General features: G+C 41.3%; 1 protein-coding gene across 1 annotated transcript in view; it reads left to right on the top strand.

Annotated features, from left to right (window-relative positions):
- hectd2 (HECT domain containing 2) overlaps nucleotides 1-17,077 on the top strand; it is a 55,714-nt gene that overhangs the window by 21,826 nt on the left and 16,811 nt on the right. The window contains exons 11-16 of the mRNA XM_040034016.1: nucleotides 1,712-1,808; nucleotides 1,951-2,058; nucleotides 4,453-4,585; nucleotides 8,658-8,746; nucleotides 14,858-14,922; nucleotides 15,162-15,255. Of these exons, the coding sequence (XP_039889950.1) occupies nucleotides 1,712-1,808; nucleotides 1,951-2,058; nucleotides 4,453-4,585; nucleotides 8,658-8,746; nucleotides 14,858-14,922; nucleotides 15,162-15,255 (586 nt within the window). The remainder of the gene's footprint in view (nucleotides 1-1,711; nucleotides 1,809-1,950; nucleotides 2,059-4,452; nucleotides 4,586-8,657; nucleotides 8,747-14,857; nucleotides 14,923-15,161; nucleotides 15,256-17,077) is intronic.

Here is a 17,077-nt window from a genome sequence, read left to right as displayed (position 1 = left end):
AGAAAGGGTATGATAGAGGGCTTGTCCTGGTGAAAATCCCGGACGAGCCCCCAAACATTTTCTTAGTCCATAAATTGATAATGTAGTGGAACTAATGGCATATAAGATGGCACCATCTTGCTGTAATTCTATGAATGTTAAATTATGTAAATATAATTATAAAACGCATAAGCTTGAACCAATTTTATTATTAGATTCAGGCTTCTTAACTAATATCTTAACTAACAAACTTTTAAAACCGAATCCAAAAAGTACGACTGCTTGTATCTTCCAACTCAAGTATTAAATAACAAAGAAATTGAAGGACCAAGGCTTACTGTAGTCGACACCAAAGCCAGCCATTCTGACCACGTCTGGCTTTAAATGCATGCATAGGCTGATAAGGCATAACTGAAGTAATATTAGGTACCAGAACACTTTGAATATTTCTTTCTTTATATGTTGCTACGGGTTGAGATATGTTGTATTACCATATAGATTTGTAGGAATAATTTCTTGCTAGCATAGATGCATTTCTGTTCAAATCAAGCATCTTTACTGCAGCATAATAAACTAATGAAACTTTGACATTAAATTTACACCACTGCATGTAATGAAATAGCTGACATCTCTCATTTTGGTGGGGCGTACCTCTTCGGTGACAAACTGGCGCAAACGAGACCCTGTTGTAATTTTGTATGAACTAGGCATTTATTTTCTTTCTTGTAGATCACTGAATATGGTAGTCAGCATGTGAGTAGTTGATTTGTTGCTACGTAACAAGTTTATGGTTGATTGCAGTAGCAGGTTATGCTAGAGCTGCTCATTTCTCATGGATACACAACTTTTCCACAAAGATATGTTCCTGAAAATACCAAAAAGGTAACATATTCTACTTTAACTTGTGATTCAAATCCAGTCATAACCCTGGGTTGCTCTATATAAGAGACTAAATCAATGTCATCTGGATTCAGATTGGTTGACCAATAATACAAAACCTGAATGACTCTGATTCACTTCACTTTTGTTATTCAAATCTTCATCAGTTTAGTTTTGTGTAAACTAAACACTCAACAGATTTCAGCAATAAATAGAAAGCATAAAATGCTGTACTACTTTGTAGTGTAGTAAAGTATAGTACAGTATAGTAGTAATGATGGGTTGATGATATAGTCAGTGATGACTGATTTTTGTCAAAAAAAAAAAAACGTTTTTAGACTTGCCTGTAAGCTCCTATTAGAATTGACCCTCCACATTACAGTACATTACCCTGAGTAAGTGCTACTCATGACCAAGTCATCTAACATCCCTTTGAAGATTCCTGGAAGTGAAATTGAGTATCTCCTCAAAAGCAGAATAAAGTAACGCTTCCACAGCTGCAGTTTATCCAGAACTATGGAAAGACTTGCAGAAGCCGTGAAGTTCGTTTCACGCTGTGTCACGGCTCGTTAACGTCTCACAAAGAAAATGGATCTGGAGTTTACAGTTGAAATGACCGGCTCTTACAGCCTCTGGCTGGTGCGGTGGGGGATTTGTGGAGCTCATGTGGCTTGGAGGGTGTAGACTTCAGAGCCTGCTCATTAGGGTAAAGTATAGAATTTTGAAAACACTTGAAAGCTGGTCAGAAATGCAGTTACAGAAAGACATATTTATGAAACTGCTGATAGAAAAACAGACTAAGAAACTCTGCCTGAGAATTATTAACTATTCTTAATTTTTTCCTCTTTTTCAGGTTTTCTTTCTGTCAGTTTCCCTTCATCCTCTCGACGGTGGTAAAGAAAGCCATCATCCAGAAAGACTCAGAGCAACAGATGATCAGTCAGGCCAGGGTGAGTCGCACATTAACAAAGCCTGATTCCAGCCTTAAAATATTGTAATAAGGAAACACAGAGCAGGCAGATTTGCTGAAGCTGTATATGAGCAACAAATGCTTGTCTGTTGAGTTTAGGATCCTGTGTTTTTGCTTCACAGCAAAGTCTGGTCAGTAAAGTTTCTCGCAGGCAGAGAGTGGACATGAACCTTCTGTTTCTCAACATTAAAGTACGACGAGCACAGCTTCTCAGCGACTCACTGGATGAGGTTAGTACATTCACAAATTTCAGTTTTTGATGTATAATCATTTTACAAGACGTTTAAACATCTTTTAAACTGTTTAAACTGAAATATGCAAGTTAAAGCATGCAGTGTAGACCGGTGTCATCGGGGCGTTTATTAATTAGAAATAATGTGATTGTTGTCTGATCTTTAATGCATGAAAAACTGCCATGATGATTATTTATTTAAAAAAAAGAAAGATAAAAAAAATCTCCTGCAAATTCCCAATGATATCTTTCTGTTTTTTCATCAGAAAGTTATTTTTATTCCAGTGCGAACTGGAATTTCTAAATTCAGTTTCTCTGATTTTGGTGCTTTATGCTTTATTTTTGGTGGTTTATAAAGGCTGCTTCGGTAATCTTAGTAGAAAGTTCCTTTTAGGGGCAAATTCAGGGGCAAATTGATAACATGTATGGCAGTTGCATGGAAACCTATTACTGATTACTATGTCTGATTTCTGATTTCTAAAAACAAATCTGGGAACCCGTTAACCCATCAGCTGACAAACTAAGGGCACAAATGCTAGCAGCTGTCTGAGCCGAGACTTCCTGATGTGTCTGCCAATCATAGTTTATGATCGTTAATAAATTAGAAAAAGCTAATAAAAACCTTTGTCCTCTTTAGACAATGCCCAGTGTTTTTGAATTTGAATTTTGGTAAATGCATTCTGTTTTTGCTGTCCATGTTTACCTGGTCAGTACCTGCTCAGACATGATTGGTTATTAAAATTAAGACAAACCAGGAACATTCATGTCCCTAAAAACTCATCCTTTGTCTACTATCTTTACACATATTTATATGCAGATATCTGAAGTGACCTTGAGCCATAACACACTGTGAATTTATGTTTAGTGTGTTTTAAATGTCCTAATGCAATTTTAGTTGATACCGGAAAGCCAATCAGAAAACAATATGTTCTTTAGAAATACACAAGCACAGATTGGTGCAGGTTCAGCGTCATTTAAAGAAAAATGAGATGTGTTAATGTGCCTTCTCCACTGAAGTACTGAGCAAAGATCGTGAAAAAAGAAGGAACTGAGGAGAATCTCATGGGTGTAAACTGGGATTTTTAGGACATCTGAGAGTGTGATAACAACCAAAAACCAAAAAATTTCTTAAAATGTTGTTTTAAGCAAGAGGGGAAAAATTGGAAACTTGTGATGTGGGAATACTGGGAATATCGGCCAGTGAATATATAGACCCTGCCATGAGGATCAGCAAGTATGCCTTTAATGTTTTGCAGTCGTGTGTCACCCTCAACCTCCGCCAATCTGAAATGTAACCGTAAATCTGAGATAAACACTAAAATCCAAGTCTAAATTATGTGAAATGTTATTTTCTTCCTGCAGTGAGGTTCAGACCAAATGTCTTTCATTTTGGTCTTTAATTGCTGGTCTGTCCCTGTGAAGATATTCAGCCTGCAGACACTGAGGAATACATGATCACAGCATTTTCATACTTTCATTTGAAGAAACCATTTAGCAACTTAAGTAACAGTGTTTATGGGAAATTTTAGCAGAGGATGTCATTTTTTTACCCAGAAAATATTTCCGCATCTACTTATTTTCTACTGCTTCTGTCTGTAGCAGCAGTCTAAGCAGACCAGTCCTCTTTCTCGGTGACCTGTGCCTAAAGCTCTTGTGGCGTTCTCAAGCCAGAAGAGAACCATAATCTCTCCATCATATCTGCACTGGAATCTTTCCCATGTTGGGTGTGACTGGAACACCTCCACAGGAGGCGTCCAGAGGCACCTGGTCAGCTGGTCTGATTTGAGGTGGAGGAGCAGCAGTTCTACTCTCAGCACCTCCTGAACCACTGAGCTCCTCACCTAGTCTGGGAAGCAGAGCTGAAAGTGCCTCTGCGGGCTCTTGCTTGCAGTTTTCATAATTCCTTTCATAACTTCTTCCCTCATCATGACCATAGATGTGGGTAGGAGTGTAGATGGACCCGTAAATCAGCTGCTTTTGTCATATCTCTCTTTACCAGAACAAATAGCATCCACATCCCAGCAGACACCACAACCACTGGTCTGTCAATTTTGCATTTGCTGACTTATTGTTAGCAATGCACAACTTTCCCTGGTGTGCTACAGGAGCCAAATAACCCATAATAATGGGCCTGATACCCCAGATTTCTTAAGCATCTCAAACAGGGCACCATAAGAGCAATCGCACACCAGTTCCACAAAGCACATGCAGAACAGCTGGACACAATATTGCCAAGGCGTGTCACCCAGGATAACCCCACATCAGACGCTTCAGGCGCTGCAACTCTTACCCAACAAAGGGGTACAAAGGTTTCTGCAGCAAGTGTTTCTGCAATGCAAACTGAAACGAAATGTGTGTGTGTTTGTTTGTTTCATCTCTTTGTCGCCGATAGCTGACGAGGAAGCGATGCGATCTAAAGAAGAAGCTGCGGGTGACTTTTGTAGGGGAGGCGGGGCTGGACATGGGCGGCCTGACGAAAGAGTGGTTCCTGCTACTCGTCCGACAAATCTTTCACACAGACTACGGTGAGTCAGGGTTTCAGATTGGAGGTCATTCACACTGAAATATGAGCTGCTGGGCTGCGAGTGTTCACAATCCAGCCTTCATCATAAAAATGGAAAAAAAGCTTTTCTTTGAATAGGTCTCGAGGGAGCAGCTGAGAATAACAGATAAGGTTGAAAATCTGGAAGGTAAATCCCGTTTGATACAAAGTCAGTGGAAAGTGAAGCTGTATTTTATTATTGAAGTCAAGCGGAAAAAAATCGTATTTTTATTGGATAAAACGGAAAGTACATTTTTATTAGACGGAGGCCTCGGTGGACGTGCTTTGTGAGTTTTCGGGTCAGTGAAACTGCAGCGGGAATAAGTGTCAGATGGCTGAGAAAAGTGGCCCGTGTTGGTTTTGGCAACTATATAATTAGCTGTCATTTCAGTCTGGAAGAGTTCTTATTATGATGGTCTTCTTCTCTTGTTTCTTGTTTCCTTTTTGTCTGTTCTGGCTGCCTGACTGTAATTATCTCTGTTTGCCATTGTTGTCACTGTGCCTATCTCTTTCTCAGTGTTGCTCTCTCAGTCTTTTAAACTCCTTCACCTCTGTTTACACGATTTATTCCAAATCTAAAGCCAGACACGGCTAAGTCACTCCTTCTCGTTACAGTTGCGTTAGGCTCTACAACGACCGGTAAAACTATCACATGTAAAGTTGCTCGTGTTTGATGTGACGTTTGCTCGATGTGACAGCTTTAGAATAAAGACACCATTATTATTTAGATGGTTCAGTGTAAGCCTTGCTTTTTATGCGTGCCCCAAGTTTTGACTGGCTCAGTGTTCAGCCTCTCAGCTAGAACTTGTTTTTTTCCCAGTAGCTATTGGCAACTTTTCCCCAGTAGCAAGAATGCTGGACAATGGAACAGCTGGAGAAACTGTGGAAACTTTACTTTTCTTTCAGTAAAAGAAAGAACTCGCCACAAAAAAGGCAATAAAACGGAAAATACAGTCAAATGAGAAGGAAAGGCCTCAGGCAGGCGTTGGCTGGACGGAGAGAGATCCTGGACATAAGAGGGTTTACTCCGTTATTATTTCTAATGATAGGAATATGAGTATTTTTCCAATACTCTCCTTTTAAAAACCCAAGAACCTCCCATCATATTGAAACCAGTAGCTCTGTAATGCAAAAAAGTGCTTGAGTGATGTTGCAGGCATCACTTTCACCTTATAGTTTAACACTGAGTACTTCTAAGGCCTTTGTATTTGTATTTGTGTAATAGCTTATAGTCGTTAACTGTCAGCGTAGACTTCTTCACACTTAATATCTTTAGTGTCTCACTTGGTCAAGCCAGCGTCAGCAACCGCAACAAACAACCTCCTCAAGGCCAAGGCCGCCTCTTCCCCATCGTTCCGCACGTTTAGCATCTACCTTCACATTCTTCTAAATTGGTCATTCATTGCTCATCCTTTTATACTTATAAAAAGGCCATTAATCTCTGGCTCTCGTCTACAGCATGTCATTTATCCCGCCTTCCTTCTCTCTCCCCAACCAGTCGCAGCAGATGGCCCCGCCCCTCCCTGAGCCACCAAAGTGCTTGCTCATAGGGGGTCATATTTTCAGATTGTTGGGTTATTTCTCTGTATGTATTATTGTAGGGTCTATCTTACAATATAAAGTGCCTTGAGGTGACTGTTGTTGTGATTTGGCGCTGTGTAAATAAAATTGAATTGAATAGAGTTTATTTCTCAGTGGTATTGACGGGTTTTGACCTGCTGTTGTGTTTTGGCCCCACATACATAAAACTGAATTGAGTTGAGCTTGCTGGCTGCTCCGCCTTTCCTTTATAAGTGTCTGTGTTTGACAGTCACCAACAGCTGAAGGAACCTGTAGTTCCTTGGCAAGTTTTCACACATTAACTAAGATTACGTGGGCCTTTGGTGGAAACGCAGCGAAAGACTCTCACTTCCATGCCCGCTGGTAATGTGGATAAATAAATCTTAAGTAAAGGGCTCAAATATTTCCCTTTGGAAAGGATTCAACAGTTTCCTAAAACAGCTGGAAAGTCTAGTTTTAAGCAAACATGAAACAAAGTTGAGGAAACGGCACGTTTTTGGGGACTATTTTCAGTGGTGGATTACTACACGTGTGTGTGGGATTCACTCAGGACAAACTGCAGTGTCTGTTCGTGGTAATTAAAGCGCATGTCGCACAGCATAGTGCAGCCATGTGTTATTAATAGTTCTTGGAGAACAGCAGCGCACAGATGCATGGGTTATATCAGCCTTTAAATACATACACAGTGCTTCATAGCGCCATACTTTCATTGTTGGTTTTGCTCTTTTGGGGAGACAGTAAAAAATCCTTTAATGTGAAGTCTCGATTGAACGCACTTATCACAAACAGTTATTTTATTCACCGCTTTCCAGCTGCGCTGTGCTGAGTTGCACATTTCACAAATGGTGGCGAGTTGGTGGTTAACAAAAATCATTTAGATCTCAGTCCAAACTGAATTTCTGTGAATTGTGAGGAAAACATTTCTCAAGCCTTTCTTCCTCCATTTTTCAATTCAACAAGTGTGTTTCCATCACTGCCGCTCCAACATTTCCCCTAACTGCAAAACGATTCTCACATCACGTCTGGGCAAAAAACCCCTTTTTACAATATTGATATAGCATTTTCTCCAAGTTTCGGCCGCGTCCGTTCAGCCTTTGTAGTTCAGTATGTTGGAATTTGCATAAAATATACTCGAGTGGAAACCAAGCGAGCGTCTGCCTGTGCATCTGCGTTTTCTGCTCTCTGCGTCTCCGCTCTGGTCAAGTTGTTCTTTCCATCGTCGTTCCATCTTTCCGCGGTCGTCTGTGTTTGTCGGTGCCAGGGGGATGTCGGCCCAAAGCAACACACTCAATGAAAGCTGTGTTCCCCTCATTAGCAGCATGGGGAAATCCCCACCTCTGCACACACACACACCCAGCTGCACACAGACAGGTGTATGCGCACACACACACACACACACACACAGGCTCTTTTATACATGAGGTCTTTTCCATTTTGTGTGTTCAGAGATGTGAGTGGTCCAGATGTGAGTCTCCACTCTGAACAGACTGCTGCTGTTTCTTTCAGTCACAGCTGGAAGAGTTTCAGCAGCGCTCGAGTCTCAACAACTTGTGTGTTACTTTTTTTTTAATGATTTATTTATTTTAATTAAATATTTAATATGCTTAGGACGTCAGCGAGGTGCTGCAGTTGCAGAGAAACTCTAATCAGAAAAGAGGTGATGTGACTGACATCCAGCAGATCAGCAGTGAAACAGCGAAGCTTTTCAGGTGGAGGCTAAAGAAGCGTGTGCTATGTACACACCTACACATTACACCTGCAGCAGTGATGTAATCACATCATTGATGCCATTGGACTGTCCTGGTTGACACACCTCTACAACATTGAATGGAAGTTGGGGACAGTGTCCTTTGCTTGCTGAACTGCAGAGGCGGTCACCCTTTGAGAACCACAATTCCCTTGGAGGTGGTGCACACCCTCTGATCCCCCTTCTCACAAATTCCAAATGTGCATTTAAAATTCCACATGAGGGGAAGATGCGAACCAACCTCTAACTCTGATATAGCTCAGTGATCTCAGTGATGAACCAGGCACTCGTTCAGCCTCGCATTTCAACTTGCAGGGCAGTCCAGTCGACACTTTCCCAAACCGCGCTGTTTGGTTTCTATCTCCGCTTGTGTTCAGAGTAACAGCAGTGCTTTTGATTTCAGTGCAGTTTTACTGCTACTTTCTAATTCGACTTCGACTCAACCTAAATCCCTTTTCCCCCCAAGTTTGGACAGTTGATTGAAAGTCCTGAGTTGAAAACTTTATGTGGACACTTTTTAATTTAACAGGGACTCACTGATTCCGGGAAAAGTCCAACTACATGTACCACGTGTCTTTTTTCTTCTGTCTTTTCTTCTTCAGACCCTCTGTTTGTCGTAAAAATGACCTTTCCTCTTTCTTTTTTTTTTGCCTCCATCACTTCCTGTATCCTTTTTTCTACCAATCAAATGTATCGAATTAAATAAAAGAGATGTGTTCAATCTAAATGTAGTACTTTCTTTTTTTAGGGATGTTTACCTACATGAAGGACTCACGCTGCCATTGGTTCAGCAGTTGGAAGTGTGACAACTACTCTGAGTTCCAGTTGGTCGGGACTGTATCCTTTATGAAGAACAACAACAAACATCAGGGTATGTGCGAGCTTTAAATGTTGTTTAAGCGCTTTATAAATGAGCTCTTTGGAGGTCCTAATGAGCCTAACGAGGTTGCCTACGTTATCCGGTTCAAGTTAAAAGAAGGACAATAATATATACGTATATATATTTTTTTAATGAACGTGCATCGGAGCAGTTTGTTTAGCACCTGCCGCACCTCCCACGTTAGTGTTTTAATGCGTTTTCATTGTTTTTGTAGCTGCAGAGCAGTTTCACAGCATCTGCTTTTCTGCTCTAGACAAAACTGCTGAGTGTTTCTGGGAGGGTCGGACTATAAATGCGTGTAATGTGCAGAAGGGCACAAATAACCACACACAGGAGCTTTCCTCGTGCACTCCCCTCTGACGTAGCAAACACTCCTCCGTTTTAAACCGCAGAGGAGAAAAAGATACTATAATGTGTGTGTTTAGGCCGTGGGTCTGCACATGTAACAAATACGCCTCGCTCTGTGGAGGCTTTTTCAGCGCAGCACATAAAATTGAATCGACGTGGTCAGAATCATTTTTCCAAAACAAGACCTCCGCGAAGAGCTTCGTAACAAATACAAATAGAATCACAGCAGGTTTGTGTGTTTTTAAATAATAAATGATATTAAAAAAGTATGTTTTTATCACAGACTGTAAACCAAAAATGGACACAGCCTAATATAGAATTGCCTTAAACCTGCTTTTCATTGGGCAGCAGAGGGCAGCGTCTTACATTGCAAAAGGCAGTCTGATTGTTTGCATGTTTATGAGAAAATGATTGTAGTGCTCCTCTCAGTAGGTTTGAGTCATATTTGTCGTTAGTGTGAGTACATGAGCTACATGATCAGCCCAGTTATAATAATGGCCAGCAGGGGGCGCTTCCTTTGCCTTCCAGTTGTAAATCTGTGACCTCAGTAAACAATTCCTTCATGAGTTTTTGGTTCAGCTGCTAGTTTGAAGTCTTATTGATACAACTTTGTAACCGGCAATAAAGCATGGTATGCTTTATTGAAACTGTGACATCATTACTTCTGTCTTTTATATACAGTCTGTGTCATTAAGTCAATGCAAACGTTCAGTCAGCAGTGAAGCTCATCACTTATCCTTCTGCTTCAGCCTGAAACGCACCAAAGATCAGCTGTTTTGCTCCTGCTGTTTCAGGGTTCTCAAAGTGTGGCTCACGGGCTATAGGCGGCCTTTGGTAGCTGTTATGTAAGTGCAACAAGTACAGACGCACTACAAGCTTTTCATTCATCCACAGTTAACATCATACAGGTCAATCTGGAACAAGATTAAGTTAACATTTGTCTTCAGTTTCAGGTCAGGAAATTTAACAGCAAGCTGTTAAAACAACATAACGTAAACCAGCACAAAAATGACAATTCTGAACATAAACCACGATCCTCTGAGCAGATGCATTACAAACACTAATGAAGGGTTTTATGTTTCCTGCATTATCACATGTTGGCTCCTTTAACTGGCACCCAGTCCTCAAAGATTCTGGTCCAGTTTCTCTTCCCTTTTGTCTGCTCTGCAGAGTTTTGTAATAGAGTTACTACAAAATGTACTTCTTTGTCTCCTACAAATTCTGTTCATGCATCAACTCAACCACTCGCTGAGTTTTCAGGCACATAATTGCCGTCTGAGTTTAACTCGCGCGCATCATAGTTTCCATTCACTGCGTGTAAGTACGCAGAAGTCACAGGAAGGTGGACGTGGTGGATGGTGGGAGCAGAGTCCAGGGACTGCAAGTCCCCTCTGTGGTTACGTTTTAACAACAGAAGCACTTTAGTTAAGGTCGGGGAAGGATTGCAGTCTGGGTTAAATACAGTAAATACAACACACCATTTATTCCTATTAAACTCAACTACAATGAATAAATAAATAATGTGAATACAGTATTATATACAGTAAATCCATCTGGATGCTGTTTTACAAGACTGGGTGTTAGTGTGTTAATGTGAACTTTAAAAATTAAATACATTTTTTACTGCATTGTATCCGACAGCTTTCTGACTACAGGCAGCTGCACCTTCCCGCCTTCTTTCAGGCTGTTGGAGCTAACTGCACCGTGTGTAGCTTGAAAGTTGCCACGTGCAGGAAAAGGAAATGATAGTCAGGTGGTCAGAAATGTAAAATGCCTGTTCTCCAGTCGGAGGGCTGAGATTAGCTTCAATTTTTCACTCAATTTAAAATATTTTCAGTTCATGTGGACATTCCTTCATTTTGACTCGGCCCCACCTAAAACGGACCTGCATATTTTTGCATTGTTTCACTCACTTTTTACACATTCATGCACAGCACAGCCTCCCTGTGGCCCGTGTTATTATCATCATTCTTCTCTCCTCAATGAAAGTTTATGTGCGCGCGCGTGTGTGTGTGTTCATAGAGTTCATGTGTGTGTAATATGTGGCCAGAAAGTGATTCAGCACTTCGGGCTCAGTTACTAGCCAGCTGGGAACTGTCAAAAGGTTACATAACCTAATAGCTGCCGTTCCTCGCCAGGTTAGTGTGTGTGTGTGTGTGTGTGTGTGTGTGTGTGTGTGTGTGTGTGTGTGTGTGTGTGTGTGTGTGTGTGTGTGTGTGTGTGTGTGTGAACATAAATCTGTTTATTGAGTCGCACACTGGGGATCCAGCGTTCAACTTTAAGTTCCCATAAACGTAAATTTTTGGGATGAGGCAGTTTTCGGTTACAGCGGCGGTTAAGGTCGGAGTACGTCTTCAGTAAACGAGTCCTCTGTAATGAGGGAAACATAAATGTGCAGTTGTCGAATCAGTGAGTGAGCAAAAGAAGAAAGAAGTGGAAATCTGTGTACTTACACGTGTGTGTTTGCTGCTGGGTGTTTTTTGCATGTTCCACATGTGTGTCTGTGCTGGGAGCTAATTTATCTGTCTCCCTGGTTCTTGTGTTGTCGCCATGGCAGCACTGTATCATTGCGGATATGTGGCAGGGGGCCGGTAGAGAGTGTGTAACAGAGACTAAACAGAGGGAGATAAGTGAAAAGGAAAGTGGTGCAGTGGGGGGATGTCAAATGAAATGATAGAATATAAACAGATGTAAACAAAGTGGAATAAACATTGATGAGAAAGAGAGATGAACACGCGGAAAGATGAAACCCAATTTATCTGCCACAACACGGGGCCGAAATAAAGTCCAGCTGCAATGTTTCCAGCGCTCTGTGTGTAAAATCATCAGCTGTTGAGTTACATGTGCTTTTATACACACTATACATACTTGTTTTATTTAAAAATCTTTTTGTGTGTATATTAACAATCACAAAGACTAATGGAACTGCTGTTTTACTTCACATCCCTAATTCATCAGTGCTCAGATCATTATGTCACTTATGTTGTGTTTAGTCTTTGTTTCTGGCCACACAGACAGTGAAAACCACGTTGCAGAGGTGCTCAGAGTAACGACCGTCAGCCACTTACTTAGCCCCCACATTTATGAGGCACAGTGTGTCACAAACAGAGAGAGGGAGAGCGATGATGAAAATAAAAATAAGAGCTGAAAATTACATTTTTCACCTTGTCGCATGGTGCAGACCAACGGGCACATCGTTACAGTCTTTGGGGGTTCCTGAGAGCCTGGAACGGGGATCCCCCGAGGACAGCTTCCTGATTATTTAAGCCTGAATTTGGTGAAAAAAGATCCATATGTGGTAACTAATCATATTATTTTTAATGACCAAAAAAGAGAATAATTAATAACTGGAGGAAAATCATATCTAGCTTAAAACTATTAGAATGTCATTATTCTACCTTTGGTACCATGTTGTAATAATTACAATAATTGCTCTAAAAATCATAAACATCTGCAAGAAGAAATTATGTAAAAATAACACAAAAAACATTTTCAGTTTCATTTGGACCGGAGACCAGCTGCAGATTAGGCATCCCAGTGAAAGCGTTCAAATCTGTATTTTTTATGATGATTGTTTGTTTGTTTCTCTGTTTTCTTTGTTTTTTGGGGTTTGGACTTCATAACCAGGAGGATTTGTGATCGAGCAGTCATGTGCATATGTGGTTTGCGTGGATAAGGATAACATCAGAGGAGAGATGTAGGCGAACGGGAGAGGCCAAACCGAATCGTTAGTGTGAACGAGTTTTCTAACCCTGGCTTTGGCGTGCAAAACATCTTTTGTTCAGCCCTAATATTGCTGCCATCATCACACCCCGTAAACCTTTCTAAAGAGATTGTTTGCAGACTGAGAGTCTTTGTGTAAGGAGACCAGCATGCGAAGGGGGCGGCTCCACGAGGCGGCCTCTGTGTCAGCTGGTGTGTGCTAATTTAATTGAAGCTCTAAAGTTTTGTGTTAGTCGTCACGTACTCTGATCTGTGTTTTGTAATGAAGTTACCACAGAGCAGCGGCGATGCTGCGCAGTGCTCCGAGTATTCCTCGTCAAGGTTGTGACGAGCCGTGACATAAAACCTGTTCGTTTATCCAGCACTTCCTGTGTGAAAAACTTATCAGTAGCAGAATTAATTTGCAGATTTTACACGTGACTTTGTGCCTCGTTAGGTTGCGGCAGCGATGAGAAAACTCTGACTTTAAGGACCAGAGAAGCAAAAAGAAGGAAGGAGAGAGAGAGAGGGAGGGATGGAGAGGGGTTGTGAAACGGAGTGGGCACGTAAGGAGTAAGGAGAGGTGGATAAAGAGATAAAAGACAGAGGGAGACAGCTTTATTCATGCCTGTCCCATAAAGTGTAGATTTATGAACCAGGGCTGCTAAATGCTTTAAGGTGCCGTGTGTGTGTGTGTGTGTGTGTGTGTGTGTGTGTAGGTGTGTGAGTGTGCGTGTATGTGACTTCTTAATGGCCTCCTAAATGGTTGCGCTAATGGTCCAGTTTATGTTTGTTTTCATGTTGGGGCCTGTGTGTGTGTGTGTGTGTGTGTGTGTGTGTGTGTGTGTGTGTGTGTGTGTGTGTGTGTGCTGCGCACAGAGAGCGACTTATTTATTTGCATACATGTGTGTCACCTACCTGTAACAGTGGTCTTCACATCACAGACGCACACACTCTCAACCTACACGCACAATTACACCACATCTGGTCGCCACATGCGGCAGCTGTGAGCAGTTTGTGAGTGTGTAGGGCCGCCGCCCTTCACATAGAAAATGAAGAAAAAGATTGTATGACCATGTGACATTCACAACGTGAACTCTCTATCACCTACACACACACACACACACACACACACACACACACACACACACACACACACACACACACACACACAGAGGTTGACATCGTAACGTTTGCTCTGCACGAAAGAGAAATAAATTTGTTCTTTTGTTAATTAGATTAATTGTGATATTAGATATTGTAAATGTGCGCAACACTGCGTAAATGAAAGTGTGTGTCTGAGAGCTTCGTGCTCGGCACAGATTAAACGCTCTCGCCTCCATCTGAGCTGCAGTGTTAGCTGCACGCTTCTCTCCGTTGGCGGATCAGGTTTTATGATGAAAAGTGAAATGTTTGTTACTGAAATATAATTTAATATTGCTGCTGGCCCAGAGGGCAGTTCCTCCAACAGAGAAGTGCTCTTGTTGGGTTTGGGAATATAAATTTGAACCTTCTGCACGTTTCCCTCCAGGTTCAGAACCCCAAAAGTTGTTTCCTGTTATATGAAAGGCTCGTGTAACCATTAGCATATTTGCAGTAACATGATGATAGCTCACAGGTAAACAATGAAGGGCACAGTTTGTTTGTTTTTCCTGACCTACATTTCCTTCTGCTAAAATTTAGATGACTGTTCATAAGTTCAATTTGTTGGTTTTGTTTTTTTTTTTTACAGTAATTTCACAGTTTCGCCCACATTCAACACTAAACTAAGCATTTTAACTTAAGCATGGAAATATCAGTCAGTCAATATATTAATTAAGTGACATTTGTGTAGCAGAAAAATACAAAACAAATATACAATAATAGACAACTTAAAGTTAATAATAAAGATGAAAACAAACTTAAAACAAAAAAGACCCATAATTATTCAGAGTCTCCCCCCGAGGACTGAGAGAAGCTTATTTTTACTTTGCGGTACATTATTGTGTTGTTTCCTCCTTAACCTCATGTCTGATCAGCTGATGGGCTTAGCTGTTTACAACAGCATCGCGCTGGACATCCACTTCCCTCTCTACTGTTACAGGTGGGTGAGTTTCCATTCCTTTTACCTCGACAGTGTTTCTTCTTCTGCAGAATCTAAAGTGTAACGCTGCTGTCAGCGACGGATCACCTCACAGCTGCAAAAGCTTCCTGTGCACGAGTTGCAGCTAATCATAGAGATGCTGTAGAAACTTTTGCTGATGTTTCAGACGCCACAATCCAACATTTAGAGGGAATAATATGAAGTAACCTTTAATAATTGTAATTCTTCTGTTCTTACAGGAAGCTCCTCACACCACCCACTGTACCATGTGACCAAAATGCCCTCGTTGGCATGGCAAATGCCACCCTGGACGACCTGCAGCAGATCATGCCGGTAGGTATTTCATTACACCTCTTCTGCTCTCTAGTTAGAGACTCAGATTAGCTTCATTATAAAAAAGACTGACTTTATGTTCTCTTCAGTCAGTTTGATTGTGCTTGATGGGACCTGTCCTGTGTTTGGACAGGATCGTCTTTCTCTTTCTTTTCATGCTTTGGAAAAGAAGGTAAACCCTCAGCACATATAGGCTGTGCCAAAGGTACTTTTTGTAAAACACACAGTGGCACAAAGTCGTGTTTTAAGCTGGGAATGCTGGTTGGGTTGCACTACACTAACACGTTTAGGTTTTTCTTTTCTTAAAATCACATGTAGGAGCTGTTAAATTACGCTGGAAAACTAAAATCTTGTAATGTTGAACCATTTTCACGCTTACATTTCTCTTGCCCGCCACTAGAGGGCGCCAGAGTTAAACTAATGAACTCTCTGGCTCGCCTTTCACCCTCGTCTTTCCCATAATCCTTCTCTTTGAGGAGTCTAAATTTAACTCCATGCACTGTTGTGAGATTGGGGTTAAGTGATTTAAGTGCCCTGCGTTCCTCTGACCTAGCTTCATGTGTTCTCCCGCTCACATTCCCTTGTGTAATTTTCACAGTGCTGGGTTGTCTTTTCATGCAGTGTGCCAGCCCACAGCTGTGCATGCTCATTTTTCATAGATTTTCAAGATTTTTATCGCTGTGTTTTCTTTGATTTGGTCAAATTCACATGCAACTGTTGATGTAACAAATAGCTGGAAACTTTAGCTTCATTTGCCGAGTGCTCCCCCCAGTTTCTCTCACACCTAATTAGTAAATTTCTCTTTGGCTTACACACACTTTTATATAAAGTCTATCACACACGCAGCTTTGAGATTTGATAGTAAAGCATGCCGAGGGTCTGTGGCTTCATCGGTGTGCTGTCAGAGGCTGTTTCCTGGTTTCTTTGTAAACCGTTCACATTGCACAACGCGGCGAATAAATCACAAAAGATATGGAACATGCAAAACATTACAGCCACCAAGTGGTTGGTGGTTAATTTAGTGGTTGATTTAGTTTAGTTTGCAATAGCTAATGTGTTAGTTAATGGAGCTGTACTTGTTGCTTTTTTGCAGATGTAGACATGCAAAGTTGCAGTAGCCACCATTAGTTGCACGAGTCGCCAGAGTTACTGATACGTTAAGATACAGAAGTTGCTGTAGTTCTTTGTGGACTGATTGTAGTTGCCAGCACAATTCTCGCAGGTGTTGCTGCAATTTCAATAGTTTGCTTAGTTGCAGTAGTTTATGGTGGTTGGGTCAGTTGCAGAATTTGCCGTGCTTGGTTGAAAGCTTTGCTGTAGATATTGGTTCATTTGCAAATGTTGCCACAGTTGCTGCATGTGTACTTGTGTTTGCATAGGCTGAGTTGATTCAGTTGCAATAGTCACCATGTCAGATGCAGTTCCCTGTAGTTGGATTGCTTGCAGTTGTTGCCACAACAGTTCCAGCTGTTGCTGGAGTTTGAAGAGGTGCCATGTTTAGTTGCAGGTGTTGCTGTGGTTTGCTTATATTGCTGCACTTTTTAATGGTTGGGTTAGTTGCAGAAATTGCCATGTTAGCCACAAGAGTTGCTGTAGTTGTTATTTTAGTTGCAGTTTACGTGCAGCTTAGCTGTGACTTCAAGAGATAATAAAGATGTTTGTCATTCGTTTGTTCATTCATACGTGAAGACCTTCAGAAAGATCGTGAAACATCTCCTGACGGTCAGTCCGAGTTATCCGATACACGAGCTGCTTCACATCCAACACCTTCGTCCTCATGAAGGTCAAACCTCTCCTTCGTAGTACACACACACACACACAC

This window comes from Simochromis diagramma, unplaced genomic scaffold, assembly GCF_900408965.1.
Source record: "Simochromis diagramma unplaced genomic scaffold, fSimDia1.1 OVJJ01000176.1, whole genome shotgun sequence".
NCBI lineage: Eukaryota > Metazoa > Chordata > Actinopteri > Cichliformes > Cichlidae > Simochromis > Simochromis diagramma.
Note: the sequence above shows the minus strand (reverse complement) of the source record. Positions and strands in the feature narration are given on the sequence as shown.